We start from the raw sequence: 21,300 nt of genomic DNA, 5'->3' as shown, positions 1-21,300 counted from the left end.
GTCCCGTCGGCCGCCGTACGCGCGGGCGGGCACCGCCGGGGAGCTTCGACCCGGGGCGGCAGCCGGGGCTGTGGCTGGTGTTCCGCGCTGCACGGTCCGGGTCGGGGGCGTCGAGCGGGGCCTGGGGAGGGCGGCCTAGGGGAGGGCGCGGCGGGAGCCGGCCAGCAGCCGGCGGGAGGCTGAGGCCGCGGGCACGGCCTCCTCAGGGGAGCCGGGGCCGCTCTGCCGCCCGCCCTGCCGCCCGCCCTGCCGCTGCCTCCGGGGGGCGGGCCGCGGGGTCTCGGGCTGCGGCCGGGCTGCTGCTTCCCGCGGCGGTAGCCTGGGCCGCCGCGTCGCCCGACGCCGTTACCGGGTCTCCCACGCCGTGCCGCCGCGCCCGAACGCTGGCGGCGGGGAGGGGTGCGAGGGATCCTCCGGCGGCGCTTGAGGGACGGGGCCGGGGGAGGGTTTCCCCTCAGGCTCGTTAGGGGGGCTTAGGGCGCGTTGCTGTTCGGCGAGAGCACGAAGAGCTGGAGCCTGCCTGCGTTCTCAATGATTTTCTTTGTGGTTGGTTTATTACAGATTTTATTAAATTTTTTTCAGACTCAAACACGACTGTCAGGTGTCATTTGTGCTTGTGGTGCTTGTATTTTCACACTTCTTATGCGTAAAATGCAGATTCACTGTGAAGAGTGCCTCGGTTTGCCTTCACCCCAAGGAAGGGATAAGGAGCCTTTGGCAAAGGCTTGAGTCAGTGTGCCCAGTGTTTGGTGGGCACCAGGTGCTGGCGGTTATCTGATGATGTGGGAGGGAAAAAGGTATGCTAGCAAGCTGTGAAACAAAAACTGTGGGCTTTATCTTACACCCAAGTTATGGAAAAATCTGTGCAGGTAGTGTGAAAGGAAAAGGAAGCCAAGAAACTTTCTTAGTCAGAAGTCAGGATTTCTTTTTACAGTTGAGTTGCTTTGAGGTATTAGCTTTTAAGACCCAGCAATTCATAGTAACAAAATAGTCATGTCTTCAAAAAAGCAGATCTAGAGCCTTCTGTGTTTTATACATAAAGGATGCTTTCAGACTTTTGCATGAAACTTAAGAGAACTAAACATTCTGCTCTTCGGACATGAAGGGAGAGTCTCATGCAGTATTTTTTGTTCCAGTAACTCTCTGAGAGAAAAAACAGCAGTTGTGGTAGAGTCACAGAGTTGTCAATGCAGACACCCAGCACCAGAAACTTCAATTTCTCCAGTACAAACCAAAAGATTTTTGTGTGGAATTAGGGTACTCTGGCGCATTAGAATCACCCAGAGGTTGTGTTTGGGTTTGGTTTTTTTCCCTCCCCAGTACTCATAGTTGCCACATGGTTAGGAAGTTGTAGTGTTGCTATACGCTTACAATTTTAAGATGTGTAATTTCCCACTTTTTTTTTTTTTTTTTTTTTTGTCTCCCAGCAAGTGTTCAGTCTATTAGAAAAAGCTTGGGCTGGTTCCCCTGTGGAGTTTGCTTGGCAGAAAACTTTGGGAAATTTCCTTGCTGTAACAGGGTAAGGTTATGAATATTTATTGCATTTGTCCATAGAAATCACTGATGAAGAAAGGGAATTATTCTATATGTTAATCTTTTTAGAGGTGATCGTGCTGTGAAAATTTTTGATCGTCACGGTCAGAAGAGAAATGAAATCAGCTTACCAGGGTAGGTACTAAGATGGGTTTAAATTATTTTCTTTGTTGTTTCCTTTAAAAATGCTTCTCTTCTGGTGAGGTGCTTGAACAATGTGAGAACTTTGTGGGAAGAGATGTTGTCTCTGGTGAGCATACCTGGAAGAGAAGACAAACTGATGAGCATGTATATCATCAGAGGCAGTAAAAGCTGAACTCACAGCAAGCTGTCAAGAATAGTAAAAAAAGAAATACATTCTCCTACCCAAAGCACTTCTCATTATTTTTTGCAGTTCATGGTAGTTGCCACCTTGCACCAAATCAAGAGATGCAATTATCCTTGTCTTTACCAGACTTGCCTTGTATCCTACTGACCACTGCATCTTGCTGTACTGGTTAGGGGCCATTCATAACATGGGCTGGCTGTGTCAGTGTCTTCAGCTTTGTGATATCCGTGGCCCAGCTCACTCTGCATTGTATTTTGCACAATGAATAAAAAATGCTCTTTCTCTCCAGCAAACTGCCAAAACTAAGGAAAGCTGTGTGGAATCAGTGGTAAACTCTGAGAAGAGCTTGTGTTGGACTGGGGGACCTCTACTGTCCTGTGGGTTGGAGAGCGTGGTGTGAGGGGTAGTCTGCCTTATGATGGACACTGATAGCACTACCTTATTGGTGGACGTAGGTGACTTAAAGGGAAACATACATCTAAACTGGGTGTAAAATCTCATGGCAAGGCAAAGAGGAGAAAAAAACTTGTATAATCTCCACGTATCCTAAAGGCTTGTTGAAATAAACATCTGGTTGTGGTAGTTTGAATAGTACTGACTTTTTGAGGCCTGCCAGCAAATCTTTTGCTTAGGTTAGGTAGTTCTTTTGAATTCTTACAACCTTTTGCTGTGATTGAAGAATAAATTATCTTTATTACTATTAGAATAAAATTCAATTTTTGTGATACACGGTTCAAACAGAAACAAGTATGCTTATATGGAGGTTCCGGCCCTAAGGCCAAACTTTGCTGCTTTATTTGTTGGTTAACAGTTAACCAACTGCAATTGCTAACTGCTGGACATCTCCTTATATAAGAATGGAGTTCAGAATGTCAAATATTCTCTGCTATACTAGTTATAAGAATCTTCTTACCATTATTTTGATAGAATTTGTTTTGTTCACTACTTAGGAATTTGCATTTTCCCCTATTTTTTTCTTTTTGTCCTTGTTATTCCTGCCTCTGATGTTCTGATAGGCTGTTATGGATGTATTTTCAGAACCAACCATGCCTGTTCTCCAGAGCAAACTGATAAAAGTCTTAAGAAGAAAGATAGGAGAAATGGAAATTCAAGGCTTTCTGAATTAGTTCACAGCAATGTGTGTTTCAGTAGGGTGTGTTTGAAATTGCTTGCATTAGGAGCTTTCATTTGAGTGGTAATGAAATTATTCAGAGATACCTTTTTAACCTGAAACTATCAATTTAGTTATCTAGAAATAAGAGTGGTGTCAGATGGCAGAGGTTCTTAATCTCCAGTATATGGTTGTAAACAACACTGTTTCCAATTCACCAGGGACTTGTGGGTAAGTCTGCTGTCCATTCTGGGAACTATTTACAAGTGGAGGTTTTTCCTGCTTCTGCATAGGTTTCTTGTCCAAGTTTTTATGCTTGTTGAACTATGAGGAAAATAATCCCAACACTGAATAGCCTCTAATAAAATAGACCTTTACAAGGGATTTTCACTGTCTCTTGAAAATCAAGGTGGCAGTGTTTCAAGTATGGAATGTAGGTACCAGTCTCTTGGGTTTTATGACCGACCTTTCAGCCTCTGTCAATTCAATGAGATTTGAGTAAAGGTGCGGTTGCTGTAACAGTACTCTTTACAGATAAATGTGCGATCTGTCATGGATTTGCTTGGGAGGGAAAAGGAAGGACAGGGACTTCAACTGAATAATTCTGGCAGTTTCTGTACACTTACAAACATATTTTAACATCATTAATGAAAGCTGTTTCTTTTTCTTCAGTAATTGTGTTGCTATGGACTGGGATAAGGATGGAGATACTTTAGCTATAATCACAGACAAATCTAGTGCCATATTTCTGTGGGATGCAAACACAAACAAATCAAGCCAAGTAGACAGTGGCATGAGGTAAGAATTATTTTTTTTTAAACTGTGTATTTGAAGGCTTGGACCACTATGGTTTGTTGATGTGGAGGATATATTGCAATCATCTTTTTACTGGAGTCCTCATAGCACATATACAGTTAAGCTAATATGCTACAGTTTGTTGCTGAATCCTTCTTGGTGCTATTTGTTGGTTTTGAAGTGTTTGGTGGTGGTGGTGGTTTTCAGGTTGGTAGGGGTTTTGTTTCTTTTTAAATTGTCAACACCGCCAAAGTCTCCAGAGAGCTTCTCTTCAGTGTCTCCACTGTGTGGTAGTAGCAAGGATGGGTGAATTTTTGTATATCTGTACTGGCTATGTTTTCTCCAAAGTATTTCACACAGATAGAAAGTAGCTTAAAAGTAAGGGAAGTGATTTTAGCGGTGCTAGGATTTTTTCCTCTTAGATTTATAAGGGGACTTAAATGCTGTTCACAAAGCAGACTGGTTTAGGATGGGAAGAGATATCTAAGGCAATCCTACTCTAAGGTTCACATCCCGACCTTTCTGAATTTGGGCGCCGACTTGAAACTCTCCTGAGGCCCATATAACAATCCACTTTTGGGTTAACAAATAAGCTTGGTTTAACAATTAAACTTTTAGCCTGTTTGAATCTGTTCCACTAAACTATTGTGCTCTACATAAACGTTCTGTCTGTGAGAAAGGAAGTGGAAATGAATCTGTCCCATGTTTGGTAGGGCACTCACCTGAGCAGAGAAATAGATAATTTTGGATGATGTTGCTATTTACGTCACTTAAGACAAACATTCCTTCTGATTTAACCCTTCATCTCTAAATTTCCTTTGTATATATTTTGGGGGTTTTTCGATGTTTGTTTTTACTTTTAAGTAGTCAGAGATACCAAAATTGGAGTGTTTTATCCATTAAATTAAGAAAATTCAGTTCAGCTGGAAAAATTGAGGGGTGGGGGTTATGTTGGTTTCTATGAGAGTGGTTTGTTCCAAATTTAGGTTGAAAACTCCATGTCTAGAATATGGAAAATATTCCATATTTCCATGAACATGTACACTTGTGCTTTGTAGAATTCATTTGGAATATTGGATATTCAATTATGGGATATTTCAGTATGTTTTCAGCCTGGTATCCTATATGTATATGTTGAAGCAGAACTTAAGAAATAACTTCCATACAAGTTATTCCACTCCTGAAAAAGTAAAAGAATTGCCACTTTGCACAAAATACACAGTGACTTAACCTTTACATGATTTAATGAAGTTACGTTTTAAAGATTGTTTGTTCATAGAATGTTAAGTCGCATGTTAGAAAGCAGTTTCAAAACAAGCAAATGATTGTACATACAATGAGAAATTTAAAGTGATTACTCCTTCCTTCTGTGTAATTAATTGTATGTGGCATTATATAGGTATCTTGCTTAATGTGGATGACTCAGTCATTTCTTAGTCGTTACTTTTTTGTCATTACTTATTAGTTATTACATCAACAGTGTGCCATTTTACCACAGATATGGTAATGATTATTGTTCAGAATTCTCTTTTCTGGTGGAATACAGCAATTTTGGCCTTAAAAAGATTTTTTTTCCGAAGTAGGGGTTTGGGATTTTATGATATGTCAGTTTTAAACTATAGCTATTCATATAATCAAAGCCATTGATGAAGATATATGTACACATTATATTGTGTGAAGGAATATACCAGATTGTACCTCCTTTTCATGGGTGAACAAGTATTTTGGGGGGAAGAGTATCTTGCCAGTATGCAAGCAAAAAAGAGCATAGAAGGTATTTAGCAGAATGGAGTAGGATGTGGTGATTGCAGTTCCTTCATAATCTTTCTTTCTAATGTCTGAGGTAAATCACTTACTAGAGGAGGTCTCACTAGAACAGTATGTATCAATTTAAGCGCCTAATCCTTCTTTTGTCACAGTGTTATTGCTTAAGGAGAATAAGCACGAAGACATATAAACGGTGTGATGACCAGGCTTTTCTGGTATCCTTCTCTTTTTGAAATTAGAAAAGCATAAACAAACCCCCTCACATGCAAACCAAATATATCTTGGAGGTAATTTCATGTGTCAATATCTGAAATTTGTTTCAAATTACTATTGCATGCTTACAGTAAAATTTAAAAAGATGAGAGGGGTATTGATGGAAATAACTGCACTAGTTACAAAATTCTGATTAAAATTGTTTCGCTTAAGAGGCTTTTTTTTAAAATATGATATATAATATTTATCTGTGTAGCCTTAAATACACACCAAAATAGGTCTTGCTGTATCTGAAACGTCAAGTTAAATTGGCTCTTTCTAACTTCCTTATTACATTGACTAGAACTAGATCTATTCACTTGGGGCTGGCTGAATTCATAGGATTATTGAAGTGCAGAAAAACGATGCAGAAAGTGACTGGAAAATTGCACATACCTTCGTGGCATCTTTGAGTGTTTTTTAAAACAGTGTATTTAGCCAAATTACCCATGATTCCATCAAAGACTGTTGATGTTTGCAGACACATTTCCATTTATATAAGTCTTATTACGTTACCTCAAACAAGTTGTTATTACTTCTGCTATTTTGTGCCCAGAAAATTCTGGTACTTGTAGAAAACATTATTTAAAAATTCTGCTTGGTCTGTTTGATTTTATAGAACTTCGAAACAAATATGCAAAATGTTTTTGTATGTAAGCACGTTAAAGGAATCTTTGTACAGTAAAGTAAAATTTTTCTTTGTTTTAGGGATGCAATGTCTTTCTTATTATGGTCTCGAGTTGGAACTTTACTTGCTGTTGGAACAACAAAGGGAAACTTACTTATATATAACCGTCAGACTTCTCGCAAGGTTGCTGTTCGTGGTATGCAATCGTTTGAAACTAAGCTTGCATATGTGAAAGTGGAATTTTGCTAATATACTTAGATTCCTTTTTAGTTCTATATATGAACATGCAAGTCAAAAATGTGCTCACACTCAACTTGCACCTTCTGTTTTGTTGTGCTTACTAGAGTATTTTTATAGTATAGTGGGTTAAAAATACATATACACATACCTGATACTGCCTCATGGGAAACTTGTGTTATCTTTCTTGCAATGATTGTTCTTACTAAGTGACCATTTTCTTACCTGCTCAGAGTACCTCTGGGCAGAAGGGTTAAGGATATAGCACAGGCCCCAGAAATTTGATGAAAAGAATGGAAGAACAGGGGCTGTTCAAGTTCTTATAAGGTGAAAAGACTTTCATCTGGGAGTAGAAGACTTTAAAAAAAACAAAAAAAAAAGACAGACTTTTGAATTTGTAATTGCTCTGATAATTTGTATCACATTCTGACAATCTGTGTTTGATTGATCAAACAGAGCATGTTTCCATCCTGTATTTTTTTGTTGTTGTTGTCTTCATTTGTGTTGTATGGGTTTCTTTGTTTTTCAGGTAAGCACACTAAGCGGATTACTTGCGGTTGTTGGAGTACTGAAAACCTTTTGGCTCTAGGCGGTGAAGACAAAATGATTACTATAAGCAATCAGGAAGGGGATACTATAAGACAGGTAGTATTTATACCCCCCATTTGATTTTAAAGGCATACTTTATAATACTCCTGGTTTCTGAGAAAGCTGGGACCTGTGTAAGCTTATGCCTTTTCAGTCCCACTGCTTTCAAGGATAAGGAGCCTTTGGGAAACTTCATGTAGGATGAAGGCATATCGAAACATCTGCGCCTCTATGTTATACAGTGTATTTTGTGATAATGGATTCTTTGCAATTCTCCTGTGATCCTGCCAAAATGTGCTTCTCTCATCCTTGATGCTGATCTATATCTGCTAGAAGAGGATCCTATGAGTGCAAGCTTAGGTGACTTCCCCAGTCGCAGCACAGGACAGTTCTCACATGACTGTTTATAAGGTCTTCAGGAAGTACTTGTAGTGTTGGTCTTGCTTTAGATTAGTTAAACAAAGATCTTGCCTCTGATGTACAAGGATTACTCCTAGGCTGGACCTCCACTGTGTTGTTGAGAGGCTGATTCCCATGCTTCCTCCAAGTACAGTCGGATTTTGTAATCAAGCATTCTGTCTGTTTACATACATCACCATCCTTCCGAGCAACAACAGTTGCTGCATAATGAGCAAATGAATATAATTCACTTTTTTAACTTTAATGAGCAGTGTTTCACTCAAGATTTTTGAAGAAAAAACCTTTCATAGTTCATTTCATATGCTTCCATCTTCATGTCTGAAGTTCGCAATTGGATAAGACTATGCTAATAAATTTATTAGGCTATTTCTGTGCTTTAAACTGGTTGGCTTGGGTAGTGGAAGCAGTGTAGCTGAGACAGCAGACCTAAGCAAGGCTTCCTTATGAGGTTTTGTAACCTCATATTGACTACACAAGCAACTTAATTGCTATCACTACCTAAACCAGATTGGGTATGTCCTTTTTAAAATGCATTGTAAATATTTAACTTGCATGCCTTAATCTTGGTTGTCTTTCTTTGAATTTGCATTGGAGTGACCTTACTTGTACTGCTTCAGTCTGTATAATACCAGCTTGCAAGTCTTCTTCCTCATTTTGATTTTTCCTTCTCTTTTTGGATTTGTATTTCTGTTTCCTAGATATTTTTTCAGTATATTCCGTGATAACGTGTCATTATGATCCAAACTGAGGCCATGTTTTCTCCAGCTTTTTTTTTTTTTTTTCCAGTTTTGGTACTACATGCACTAACAGCTCTATCCTTAACACTAAAAGGTACAGGGCAGGAATAATGCAATTACTTACCATCAGTATTTGCTACATTAAGTGTTGATTTCTTAATCTGAACTTGTTTCTTGCAGACCTCGGTGAACTCAGATCCCAGTGATATGCAGTTCTCAGTTATGAAGACTGATGAAAGAATATCGACCAGGGAAAGCACAGTAAGAAGTCAATACAAAATACTGTAAAAAGTGTTAATCTGAGGTTTCAGGGTTTCTGCTGGCAACCAGTATGGGCCCAGGAAGCAGTTTGTTCCTTCTTGATTTAAAATTTGGTGTTGAAGGTTGTTTTTTTTTCCTTTTCCAAAACTTTTATTTAAAGTAAAGCCATATTCTTTTTTCATTGAAGATGTGTTAATTGAAAGTCCAGTGGTTAGCAATATAACAGATAACAGAGCAGTTTTGCAATGGTAGTTAACGTAATACATGGAAGTATGTGCAGATAGTTAAAGAAATACATACAATATAAATACAGAATAGTATATGCAATGTGGCAGATGGAAGTGGAGCGGGATTGTCAAAATTGAAGAGACGACCTTTCAGAGGGCAAGTTTTCATCAGTCTGTTTCGGGAACAGATAACTGCTCTCTAGGTTTTCATCTTGTCTCACCTTGGTGCCCAGCAAGATCATGGAACAGATCCTCCTGAAAAGTATGCTAAGGCATGTGGAAAATAAGGAGGTGATTGGTGACAGCCAACACGGCTTCACTGAGGGCAGATTGTGCCTGACAAATTTGGTGGCCTTCTATTGACGGGGTTACAAGTGTTGATGGATGAGGGAAGAGCAACTGACATCATCTACCTTGTCTCGTGCAAAGCTTTTGACATGGTCCCGCACAACATCCTTGTCTCTAAACTGGAGAGACATGGATTTGATGGGTGGACTACTTGGTGGATAAGGAATTAACATGGACATGGGCAGTGGGATGAAGTGTACCCTCAGCAAGTTTGCTGACAGTGCCAAGCTGTGTGGTACAGTCAACATGCTGGAGGGAAGGGATGTCATCCAGACGGACCTTGCAGGCTTGAGAGGTGGGCCCATGTGAACCTGATGAAGTTCAACAAGACCAAGTGCAAGGTCCTGCACCTGAGTCGGGGCAGCCCCCAGTATCGATAAAGGCTGGGCGGAGAATGGATAGAGAGCAGCCCTGAGGAGAGAGACCTGGGGGTGCTGATGGATGAAAAGCTCAGCATGGCCCGACAGTGTGCACTTGCAGTCTAGAAAGCCAAGTGAATCCTGGGCTGTATCAAAAGAAGTGTAGCCAGCAGGTTGGAGGTGAATCTCCCCCTCTACTGCGCTCCTGTGAGACCCCACCTGCAGTACTGTGTTCAGCTCTGGAGCCCCCAACATAAAAGGACTTGGACCTGTTGAAGCGAGTCCGGACAAGGGCCGCCAAGAGTGGTCAGAGGGCTGGAGCACCTCTCCTGTGAAGACAGGCTGAGAGAGTTGGGGTTGTTCAGCCTGGAGAAGAGAGGACTCCAAGGAGAGTCCTTATTGGGGCTTCCCAGTACCTAAAAGGGGGCTTTTAAGAAAGATGGGGACAGACTTTTTAGTAGGGCCTGTAGTGAATAGGACAAGGGGTAATGTTTTTAAACTAAAAGAGGGTGGATTTAGCTTAGGTTTTAGGAAGAAACTCTTTACTGTGAGGATGGTGAGACACTGGAACAGGTTGCCAGAGAAGTTGTGGATGCCCCATCCCTGGCAGTGTTTAAGGCCAGGCTGGATGGGGCTTTGGGCAGCATGGTCTAGTGGAAGGTGTCCCTGCCCATAGCGGGGGCTGGGGGGGAGACTAGATGATCTTCAAGGTCCCTTCCAACCCAAACCATTTTACGATGATTCTATGATCTTAGCAAACCTCAGCATCACTGAGACTGGAAGCCCTGGTATCAGTCTTCTGGTGTGAGCATTATCCTGTCTCTCTCCAAATGGCTACGGTTTCATTGTCTTCATTGTCTTTTCTTGAGTTAATTGAAGTCCATCAGATCGGTCAATGGTGAAGTACAGAAAAGTGGGGTAATGATAATTATTAGGAGAGCATATTATTAAACAATCAGCAGTGAAATACCAAGATAAGACATAGAAAATCCATGGATGGAAAGGTGGTACTGTGTTAGAATTTGTCCAGATCTATACGCTTTTACAGCATAATTAAATTCTCACAGTCAGATTTAATCTATGAAGTATAGGTGTCGAGAAGTGTTTTTCCCCATGTTTACATTGACAAAGACTTCTAGGAGCTTTTTGCCTGTCTGCATGGAGTGAAATGTTTTCTGCTTTCTAGGGAAATTTAATTAACAGCCATTTTGAAAATGCTGGAACTGAGGACTTCAGCCTTGATTTCTTCTACTGCTTCCTGGGGCATGTGATAGCCTAGGCTTAGGGGTTTTTTTACTACAGCTCTCAGGTTCACTGTAAAATATTAGGGAACATTTTGTAATTCTGTAGTTCATAATGTTTGTGCTTGGATAGTCTGTCAGCAGCTCTAAACCTCATAGCATTTATTGTCTTAAGTGTCTGTTGTTGGGGGGGGTGTGGGGCTTGGCTTGATAACAGTCACTTCCAGGCTGTTACTTACGACATCGGGGGAAAAGGACCCTGCAACATGGATCAAAATAAGTAGTACTAGAGTTAACATCTTGCCTGCAACATAAAATAATTCCTGTAATTTCTTAGAAGAGTTTAAGAAATAGTGTTTCTTAGATACTTTGTGATTAAGCTGCAATGGTGTTATAAGCAACCACTTCTAAAAGTCAGAAAACAAACTTTATATATTTGTGGTAACTTCAGAAATTAGAGCACGGAATTTGAGTTTGTAATTCTGGATTAATGGATTTTTAGGTCAATATAGGCTTTTTTTTCTTGGTTTGAAAATACCAGCTTTGTATTTCATTCTTCTAGCTCTTATTTTAGGATTTTTCTTCTTTTTTAGACAAGGAGAGCTGGAACAGAAGGCAACGTAAAATAAATTTGTAAATAGCCCTTCAATGTATCTTTGTCAGAGAATAAGATGAAACGAGCTGCTTCCTCCTTGCTTTTTCTAAAATGAGTGTTTTACCCTTGCCTGACAATAACACACACTCTAGTAACAAAAGTAATCTTTAAAAAAACCCCAGAGTTCAGCCTGTCTTCTCCTATGAGGTCCAACATCTCTATGGGATTCATCAAATAAAATGCCCTCATCTGGACCAATACCAAACTGTAAATGTTGTATGTTTAATATAAACTGAACAGTGTGTTTCTTCCAGAATTGTCTTTCTGTCTTTGAAATGTCAGCAAGTTACTTGAGATAACAACGTTGTGGTAGACTTCCCTTCAACCTCCCAGATAAAAATTCTGTGGATCAAAAAAGACATGGTAGTTCAAGTGAGAGTAGTCCCAACAGGATAACTCTGTGTGATCTGCTGCCTTTTCCTCTGGGGACACAGAACTGACTTAATGCTTCTGTAGGGAAAAGCCTTGAATATGAGATGTATGTTCTGCTGGGCTTGCATTTAGATCTGTGAACCACTGATTCACAAGGGGAATATCCTAAAAATCTCTTCCACTGTTGGTAAAGATTCAGAATTCAGTTCTGTGGGATTCTTAAGGATTATTGAAAGTTCTAAATCTCATCTTTAAGTGAAGATGTAGGGCCTTATTTTCAAGTGATGCCATTCTTATCAAGTTGATTTTTCTTTTCATTCCTTGACAGGTGAGTGTAGTGGTCGGCAAGAAGACTCTCTTTCTTTTTAATTTGAATGATCCTGATAACCCGATTGATCTGAAATTTCAGCAGCCTTATGGCAATATTGTAACCTACAGATGGTGAGCAAACTTTGTTAATGAAGCGTTCTGGTATTAACAAGCTGAAGGTTTTCCCAGTAGTTCTGATAAATGCTGGAAATTAAATCGCACATCCCTTGTTTACACTGGATTTTTCTTGGCTGTCTTGTAGCCTTTTTAATAGTTCTTTTCCAAACACAAAGAAGTCTACATTTCATAGTTGTTTTACATGACAATCCAATGGCAATAAAATCAGTATTTTCAAATACAGCTGCTGTTGGTATGCTCGGCTTTAAAATACTAATACTGTTGCTGTCCTAACAGTAGATTAAACTGGGGGGGTTTGTAGGTTGTTTTCTTTGGATGAGTAACTGATGAAAGAGCTAGGAGTGGAGCTAGGTGAAGGATACTTCAACTAGTTTATTGGTTTACAAAATTGTGCAAAGTACTTGTAGCATCCCTGCTATGTAATCCAGTTGGTAATGTTCCTTTGAAGAAATCCCAAGCTAGAAGTTTCAACTGTGTACCCAAAAAGTAGCTGTACTGTTTCTGTATCTGTGAATCATGACATTGTCTTCTAATGCCTGTTCAGTCTATGTGAAATTGACATTTGTTGCTTTACACTACAGCTGTATAAGAAAACCTTCAGCTATATGCTTCTTAATGTATGGCCTCATGTTGGACACGTTGGCCACAGTATACCTGGGGTCTTTCCCTTGCAATGATTTTTTTTTTTGCAACTAAGCTGATGAAATCAGTTTGAATGCATCCTTACACACTGTAACTATTTCTGCCTTAACCTCATTATTTCTACTTGACACTATGAAAAGTAAACAAACTATCTATTCACAAATACATATTGTAGGTTTGGTACTTCCGTTGTGTTTGCAGTAGTATGCCTTAAGGGCACAGTGACTGGCATCATTATTTTTAGCATAGCTTTGGTGGGACCAAGTCAGCCAGAACCTTGAAATGGAAGTTTCCATCCTCTGGCATGCTTATTCCAATGAAGATACCAGAGGTTTTTCTCCTGGCATCACTGCCATGTATGCAGCTTGCTGAAAGTAAAGTGGCATTATAGAATGTGGAAGAGAGAGTAAAGACAACTTATGAGTGAACTCTGAGCACAAGCATGGTTTTCTCCTTTTAAGAATCTTTGGTTGCTTTTCCCTAAAATCTGTTTTTATGTGTTGTTGTACGTTATATATATAAATTCCCATAATTTGATTATTTTTCCTATTAAAGGGAGACATTGGCAGTTACCCCAGTAGTTTGGAAGAAAATGTATTTTGCATATTGCGTAAAGAGATCTCTTCTTAATTGTTGGGGTTTTTTGTAACAGGTATGGTGATGGCTACATTATGATTGGTTTCTCAAGAGGGTGTTTTGTAGTCATTTCTACACACATTCGTGAGATAGGTCAAGAAATCTTTCAAGCTCATAATCATAAGGATAATCTAAGCAGCATTGCTATATCACAGTCATTAAACAAAGCTGCGTCATGTGGAGACAATTGGTAAGTGGTAGTTTTATACATAAAGAATGGAATATAACTGTAGCTGTTGGGCTTTAAAACTAGGTGGCCAAGTCAGTGCAGAGAAGGTGAGATGAATTACTTTGTATAACTGCCTCTCTGCCTTTGTAAGGTTAGGAGAAGCTAATTTTGGCCAAAATCTCTGCAATTGTAAATAACTTTACTGTAATAAATTGTAAACAAAAAAATAATTTAAACTTAAAGTATAGATTATTCCTTTTGATGCATTTTCTATTATGTTACTTGGCTACAAAAATGTCCAGATTTCTTTACTATGATGTATTGATTGGACATAACAGTCTGCTTAGCAATAGAGTAATTAATTTAAAGCTGTACTGAGTATGCTGATATTCTCCTCCCTGGTGTCTGGTCTTACCTGCAATCTAAAAAAAAGTGTAAGTATGAAAACAGTTAAGAAAAAAAAAAAGAGTTAATGAGTCTAGAGTTTTTCAAAAATATGTTGTGCGTATGGTAGAATACCTTGTTCAGCTCCTCATCTGCTACTCCCTGATTCTGTGATATCTGAACTCTTCAGTGAAGGAGCTGAGTGATGGTAGGGCTCAGACTGTTCTGTCTGTTCTCAGTTCGGTTTATGACCTTACAGACTGTTGATTTATGACACTTGCACATCAAGAGTTGTATAACTATGAGCAAACACGGTGCAACTTCAAGGACTTCAGCTATTGTAGAAGAAGTATTATTTCTTTAAGGGGTTCTTTAGCATATATTGAGTAATGTGACAGCACAAGTAAACTCTCATTCTGTCCCTTTTTATGTGAAGCAGGATTGAAAGCTGTTTTTTTGCATCTGTGTTTCAAGCAGTGTTTGTCCATCAGCAGTGTGTTTTTAACCTAACCTGTACTGTAACAGGTCAAAAGGGAATTACCGTGTTTGTTTGCTACCCCTGAATTCTTTTGAATTGGATTTGTGCCTTTTCCTCAAATTTTAGTTCTCTGAACAAATATTTTAGTACAGTGGTAGTGATAAACTATTTCGAGTAATGAGTAACAGTGTGTGTTGCTCTTTAGGAAACGGAAGCCATTTTGTATTTGCACTCTATTTTTTGCTCCATTAGGCTGTCTCAACTGGGTTGGGTTTCTTCCAGTTTACGACTGAGATTTATGTTGGTGAGAATGACTGTTTACTTTTGTTTCAGCATTAAAATCCATGATCTGTCAGACCTGAGAGAAATGTATGCCATAATAAACTTGGATGATGAAAACAAAGGTATGTTAACAGTCTCTATGAGGATAGACATTTTTACAAATTAAGTAAACCAGAATTTTGATGGTGACTCTTTTACATGAGTGAAAGTACTGTTCTTGGGAAAACTGTGTGAATACAGAATTTATCATGAATTCCTTCTTCTCCAAGTTGTATTTATTAGGTTACCCATAGCAAAATGGGAACATATTTTATCTGTTCAAAATATAGAGAAGTACAGCTCTCAGAATATTTGATCAGTTAGTGTTTTGTTTTTTTGACTCTCTGATACAGTATGTTCAGATTACTAAAATAATACACTTGACTAGTTTCTGCTTCTTTCTGTGGGTTTTTTTTGGCGGGTTTTTTGTGCTTGTCAGCTTCTCCTATACTGACACAGGATACTTAATCTGTTCTCATCCTGGTTTACAGGATTTATGCCTGTGCTTTCATAACATTGTTACAAGACTATGTTCTTATATTGTGAATTACCACAATTATGTCGTCTTGTAGTGTCTGTGAATACTTCGGTTGTTGTCAGGTCTTTGCTGTTAGGAAGATGCTGAATTAGTAAATTGTTTGGTTTGAGAGAAAAATAATTGTTTTTTGGTTCCAGTAGTTAAAGAAAGGATTATTTTTTTTTTTTTGTCAAAACTTGTGAATGTTTAGGTGTAGATCAGCTGGCTTGGACAGATGATGGACAGCTGTTGGCAGTATCTACACAAAGAGGATCCCTCCATGTTTTCTTGACAAAGCTTCCAATCCTTGGAGATGCTTGCAGTACACGGATTGCATACCTCACTTCTCTTCTTGAAGTTACTATAGCAAATCGTGTGGAGAGAGTATGATAACCTCTTCCTTTTAAACTTCATTTACATATAAGTAAAGTAAGTATTAATAGCGGATAAAAATTGTTTTATTTTGTTTTTTTTTCTTACAGGAGCTACCAGTCACAGTCTCTGTTGAAGTAGAGCCCAGTTTTGTTGCTATTGGTGTTTATCATTTGGCTGTAGGAATGAACAATCGGGCTTGGTTTTATGCACTTGGAGAGAATAGTAAGCAGAAATTTAGTTCTCTTAAAATACTGCATCATTGTGTCTTGTTTTACAAGTTCAGTATTGTGTTTAGCAGTTCTGGACATACCACATTGTACAGTAACAACTTGAATTGCCATATGGTCCTGCTAGGGCTGCGTGATGATGTACAGTCTGAAGCAGTTATTTCAAGGCATTGTAAATACTAAAAATTCAGGTTCAAGGTATTAGTAACAAAATGTAGAATGTTTCTTTGTTGGTTTTTTTCAGATCATGTTGTTAAGCAATGAAGGATTTTTAGGCTTTTGAGATGTAACCTGACTGTGTCTTTAAATACTAAATTTGGCAAAGTACCTAGGGACTATATGATCAGAGGGTTTAAACTGTCAGTTTGGTAGATAGTCATGTCATTTGCTTGGGGTAAGGTAGGACTGGTTATGCTATGTCCAAATTTTTGACAGTGGCTTTAAAGCTTTCATGTCTCTCTAAGCATCACCTCTTTTGACTAATAATAAATTGATCAAAACTGTGAGAGTACTAGTCAGAGCTGCATAGGAAAAGAGTTTCTCATGTACTTTCTAACTAGTTCTCTGACTGCCAAGAAGAATGTCTCTTTACATGTAACTTGTCCCCTCTCTGCTTAGTTGTGAGTTTTTCACATCTAGTTAATCAGCTGCAAATTTCGATGATGATAAATGAAGACCTATACAAAATCAAAATATTTTTACTTTTTCTTTTCTGTTTGAATTCTTTAGATGTAAAAAAGCTTAAAGATGTGGAGTACCTGGGGACAGTAGCAAGTATGCATCTTAATTCCGATTATGCTGCTGCTCTCTTTGAGGGTAAAGTCCAGTTGCATATGGTAAGAGCTCTGGTGATTTGGAGTGCTGAACTAATGAGTTGATCTAAGCTGAACAAGTTAATGTAATTTTAAAAATGAGAGAAAATGGAGTAATCTTCAGTTAATGGAGATAAAAATTTAAAATTCTTTAAATTTTTTTTGATGGCTAATGAAAATATAAAGCTGAGTTCCTGTAGACTTTAGAAATACAGCCTAGTCTAGAACAGGTGAAGAAAATGTGTTTTCTTGTGGACTGTTTAACAAATTTTATTTTAAAAAGTCTCTGTGGGAATCACAGAAGCAGATGCACATGCAAGTTTGTTTTCATCTCATTTCCTTGCGGTTTAATACAGGCAAAATTACAATACCTCATTGTAACAGTGGAGTCTTTCAGTTCATTCTATTCTTTATATTTAGATAGAAAGCGAAGGTTTGGATGCTCAGGAAGAACGAGAAACTCGACTTTTCCCAGCAGATGATGATAAATACCGAATTTTGTGCCATGCTTTAACTAGTGACTTCCTCATATATGGTACAGATGTGAGTATTACTTCTGTAATCTTTTTAGATGGTATATATTTCTATCTGAATTATTTGGATTATTACTCGTACTTTTAGCAAAAAAATTGTGCTTCTGAGAAGTTTACAGTGGATCTATACAAGTGGTTCTATGCAAGATCTTTATGAAATACAGTCAAAATTACATCCAGCTTCCTTTAACTGCTTCATTTGTACGAGATGCATTGGTGGGAAGGTTAAGTTTTGCTTTTACTAGTGTTTGTTGTAAAACACTGATTTTAATGGCAGAATTTAATTCTGTTGCATTAGTGAGAGGGTTGGCAATCAAACTGTCTGCCAGGTACAAGAAAAAACATAGCAATTGCCTTGCAAATTTGTTGATTTAGGTGGCAGTGTAATAGATGTAGTCAAAAAGGTACTAGCATAAGCAAGTGTGATAGCATAAATGGAAGTCTTGATTTACACTGAAGCCTTTCCCAAAGAGAATTTTTAGGTGTTTCAACACAGATAGGAATTAGTAGGACACTGAAGAAGGATTTGAACATGATTATGGGTTTTTCCAGAGTTTTTTCTATGCATGAGGGGTAGTTTCTTTCCTTCTAGTATTTTCTGGCACTGGGAATACAAGGCACATTTGGCATTGTAGTATTGTGACACAGACTGATGTATTGACCTTCAAAAGAAAAGGCAGCATTGCTATCCCTGGTGTTATCAGTGGCTTAATAACGAGTGGTTTTGCACCAGCTGAGGGCTTTCCCACCTCCTCAGTACCTAAACTGGTACTGATAAATTTGAGGTACTAAATTCAGAACTGATCAATTTGATATGTGCAGATTTTGCAATTGACTTCAAAAGCCATCTTTTACTTTCAGTGTTCTTTGTGCAACACTGAAATATAATGTTAATCACAAATCAGTTTGGTTGCTTTTCTCCCCCAGATTAGGTACATCTGTTCTTAGGAATGTGTAGTTCTTCCTTGGAGGCAAATTTTTCAGCTTTGTTTGAATGTTAAGCTTCTCTCAGCAGTGAGGCAGGCATTTCCCCTGTTCAGAGAACTGCATGGTAAATACAGCTTGTCTTCACAAAGCAGAGTGAGATAAACGACAAAAACAACAGAACACCCCTCAATTGTCTAACTCCTTTCCCCACCCAGCAAAAAGCCTCAAGTTATCCTGTCTTGCTGTCCTGGTTTAACCCCAGGTGGCAACTCACTGCCCTGCCCCAGTAGAATAAGAAGGAGAATCAGAAAAAGGTAAAACCTGTGGGTTGAGATAGGAACTGAAGAAGGAAGCAAAAAAACACCTGGAAGTATTTTTCTTTAAACACTCTTCATGCTCAGCGCTCTAAGATGAGCGAAACTGCAACAAAGTTAATTATCTACTTGCCACTTACTGATGTCATTATTTTTCCTGTTATTTCTCATTAGGCTGGAGTTATTCATTATTTCTACATTGAAGACTGGCAATACGTGAATGAGTATCGGCATCCTGTCAGTGTGAGAAAAATTTTTCCAGATCCCAGTGGAACCAGATTAGCTTTCATAGATGATAAAAGCGATGGCTTTGTCTATTGTCCAGTAAGTTAGTGTGGGATACCCATGCAATTACATTTACAAGCAGGCATTTCAACTGTATAGTGTTTTTAATAGAGAATGAGGAAGGTTTTGTCACTCCAATGTGTATGCTGGTAGAAGAGATTGCTAAGGAGGCTTAAAGATTACTCAATGGTAATGTAAAGAAATAAAATCTGTCATATGAGATCAAGGCAAATTCATTATACTAAATTCCTGATCAGTAATTTTCAGAAATGTATGTCTTTTGTATCCAAATACAGGTATTTTAGCCCATTAACAAGCACTGCCGGTTTCACTGCCTGTCCCCATACCTTTTTTCTAAGAAAAGCAAATAACATTCATATAACGTGTGTTTTCTCCATTTACTTCCCCTCTGAGTTAAACTATTAATGTTATTCAGTCACTGCTTATAAGAAGAGTTTTTCTTAACACAATTCTTGTATTTTTGCACTATATTCTTTTTTTATTTTTCATCTTAACCAGGATGAATATTTAGTTTGTCTCCTTAGTCACTTGCTAGTAATTTTACTTTTGCATTATTTGTAGGTAAATGATAGATTATATGAGATTCCAGACTTCTCCCCAACAATTAAAGGAATCCTGTGGGAAAACTGGCCAATGGATAAAGGTGTTTTTGTTGCCTTTGATGATGATAAAGTGTACACTTATGTTTTTCATAAGGGCGCCATTCAAGGTACTGTAAATGCTTTTACAAATTTACTCACTGTTCTAGTTAATAAAGTAAAACATGTTCAGGTTCTTCATTTGTCTTAAATATTTTCATAACTGCATATAAAAATAAATAGTAGACAGAAATTTTGAAGTGCAACTGGAATAGAAAACCAGTTGATGTGCAGGTTTCTCTGTAAAGCTCCAACAAATCAATTTGGTCTTAAGTCCCTAAGCTTCTTGCTATTACAGTCTTTGTCTGACATTTACACATTGTGCTTCAGTTGTATTTTGAAATGTTCATGAGAAAGTCTTAGGATCAGGGTGACAAAACTTCCACTGTTAACCAAAATTGTCATAATAGCAATTTTTTTATTTGCAACAGAGAACATGAAGAAGTTTACCTACAAACATTTGGAAAGTGACCTTACTGATTAGAAGATCTAATTATGTATGTTTACTTTACTGAAAAATATGTGCTGTACATTAGATGGTAACGACCAGAATTAGAGACCTGGAATTTATACCCTGCAAATCTACATTATTTCATCTGTGCCTGCTTGCTACACTTTTTACCATGTAGGGATTTTTTAAATGATGTTTTCTTTTCTTTCTTATCTTTGAATCTAGGATCAAAGATTATTTTGGCAGGTGGCACAGAAGTTCCCTTTTCCCATAAACCTTTGTTGTTGTATAATGGAGAATTAACTTGTCAGACTCAGAGTGGGAAAACAAACAATATCTATCTGAGCACTCACAGTTTCCTTGGCAATTTGAAAGACTTTGGACCTAATGAGCTGACGCAAATGCTTACTCAGACTTTAATGTTGAAAAGGTACATCTATGTTTTAATTATATTGTGTAAATTGTTTTCTTATGTGCTTATACCTCAGTACAGCATATCCTAGTGATTTAAAAATGTCTTGCTGAATATTGATAAATTAGATTGATCCCTGAGTCCATGTAGCTGTCTATGCAGACCAAGCAAAATAAGTGACCCAGTGGTGCTTTATTTGTTTTTCCACTGTCAAGTAAAAGCTAAAGTAATTTTTTTCAAGACTGATTCAGATTTCTGTGACAGTGGCTCTTCAAAAACTGGCTGGAGCGGGTACTTGCATACTCCCCTCCCACTGTAATGAAGCAATGCAAAATCAGTATAATGGAAAGAATGCCAGAGCAGGGAAAGCAGATGTTTTCCTGAAAATTGTGTAGGAACAGGAGAAACAGAACTGTTAAGTTACATATTTGTATTTCTCCTTTCTTCCTGACGTGTCACTCTCTCCATGGCTTAGAAGGAAATGCTTTTTATGTTTTACTTTACCGTGCTATTGGGGAAAAAAATGCTGACAGGGAATTTTTGGTACGACAAATGCCTAAAATTAAAATATTTTAAAATGCATTTTACCTTCTGTAGGTTTTCTGAAGCGTGGGAGGTGTGCAGACTTCTGAATGACCAGTCTGGTTGGAATGAGCTGGCCAAAGCTTGCTTACATCATATGGAGGTGGATTTTGCAATACGTGTTTATAGGACATTTGGTAATGCTGGGATGGTGATGTCATTAGAGCAAATACAGGTAAAATGTAAAATCTTTTTAAAATAGGAAATGCAGTGTCTCAAATCTTCTTTAAAAATTGCTGAATTCTTTATTTTTTGTGGGGTTTTTGTTTG

At 38.3% G+C, this 21,300-nt stretch overlaps 1 protein-coding gene and 1 long non-coding RNA gene across 3 annotated transcripts in view; one reads left to right on the top strand and one right to left on the bottom strand.

Moving 5' to 3' along the window:
* The window catches only part of WDR19 (WD repeat domain 19), a 46,892-nt gene that overhangs the window by 92 nt on the left and 25,500 nt on the right, over nucleotides 1–21,300 (top strand). For both annotated transcript variants that reach the window (XM_055728366.1, XM_055728359.1), the window contains exons 2-18: nucleotides 1,428–1,519; nucleotides 1,603–1,668; nucleotides 3,645–3,770; nucleotides 6,495–6,610; nucleotides 7,181–7,296; nucleotides 8,577–8,657; nucleotides 12,188–12,300; nucleotides 13,601–13,774; nucleotides 14,949–15,019; nucleotides 15,665–15,837; nucleotides 15,936–16,050; nucleotides 16,785–16,891; nucleotides 17,288–17,410; nucleotides 18,816–18,965; nucleotides 19,509–19,656; nucleotides 20,262–20,466; nucleotides 21,046–21,205. In XM_055728366.1, coding sequence (XP_055584341.1) covers nucleotides 1,428–1,519; nucleotides 1,603–1,668; nucleotides 3,645–3,770; nucleotides 6,495–6,610; nucleotides 7,181–7,296; nucleotides 8,577–8,657; nucleotides 12,188–12,300; nucleotides 13,601–13,774; nucleotides 14,949–15,019; nucleotides 15,665–15,837; nucleotides 15,936–16,050; nucleotides 16,785–16,891; nucleotides 17,288–17,410; nucleotides 18,816–18,965; nucleotides 19,509–19,656; nucleotides 20,262–20,466; nucleotides 21,046–21,205 — 2,136 coding nt within the window. The remainder of the gene's footprint in view (nucleotides 1–1,427; nucleotides 1,520–1,602; nucleotides 1,669–3,644; nucleotides 3,771–6,494; nucleotides 6,611–7,180; nucleotides 7,297–8,576; nucleotides 8,658–12,187; nucleotides 12,301–13,600; nucleotides 13,775–14,948; nucleotides 15,020–15,664; nucleotides 15,838–15,935; nucleotides 16,051–16,784; nucleotides 16,892–17,287; nucleotides 17,411–18,815; nucleotides 18,966–19,508; nucleotides 19,657–20,261; nucleotides 20,467–21,045; nucleotides 21,206–21,300) is intronic.
* Nucleotides 7–21,082, bottom strand: LOC114014818 (uncharacterized). The gene is made up of 3 exons (XR_003558470.2): nucleotides 21,037–21,082; nucleotides 1,665–1,793; nucleotides 7–774 (listed from the first exon to the last, which is right to left on the bottom strand). It is a non-coding gene; the product is annotated as an uncharacterized LOC114014818 (long non-coding RNA).

Source organism: Falco cherrug, chromosome 1, assembly GCF_023634085.1.
Source record: "Falco cherrug isolate bFalChe1 chromosome 1, bFalChe1.pri, whole genome shotgun sequence".
NCBI lineage: Eukaryota > Metazoa > Chordata > Aves > Falconiformes > Falconidae > Falco > Falco cherrug.
Note: the sequence above shows the minus strand (reverse complement) of the source record. Positions and strands in the feature narration are given on the sequence as shown.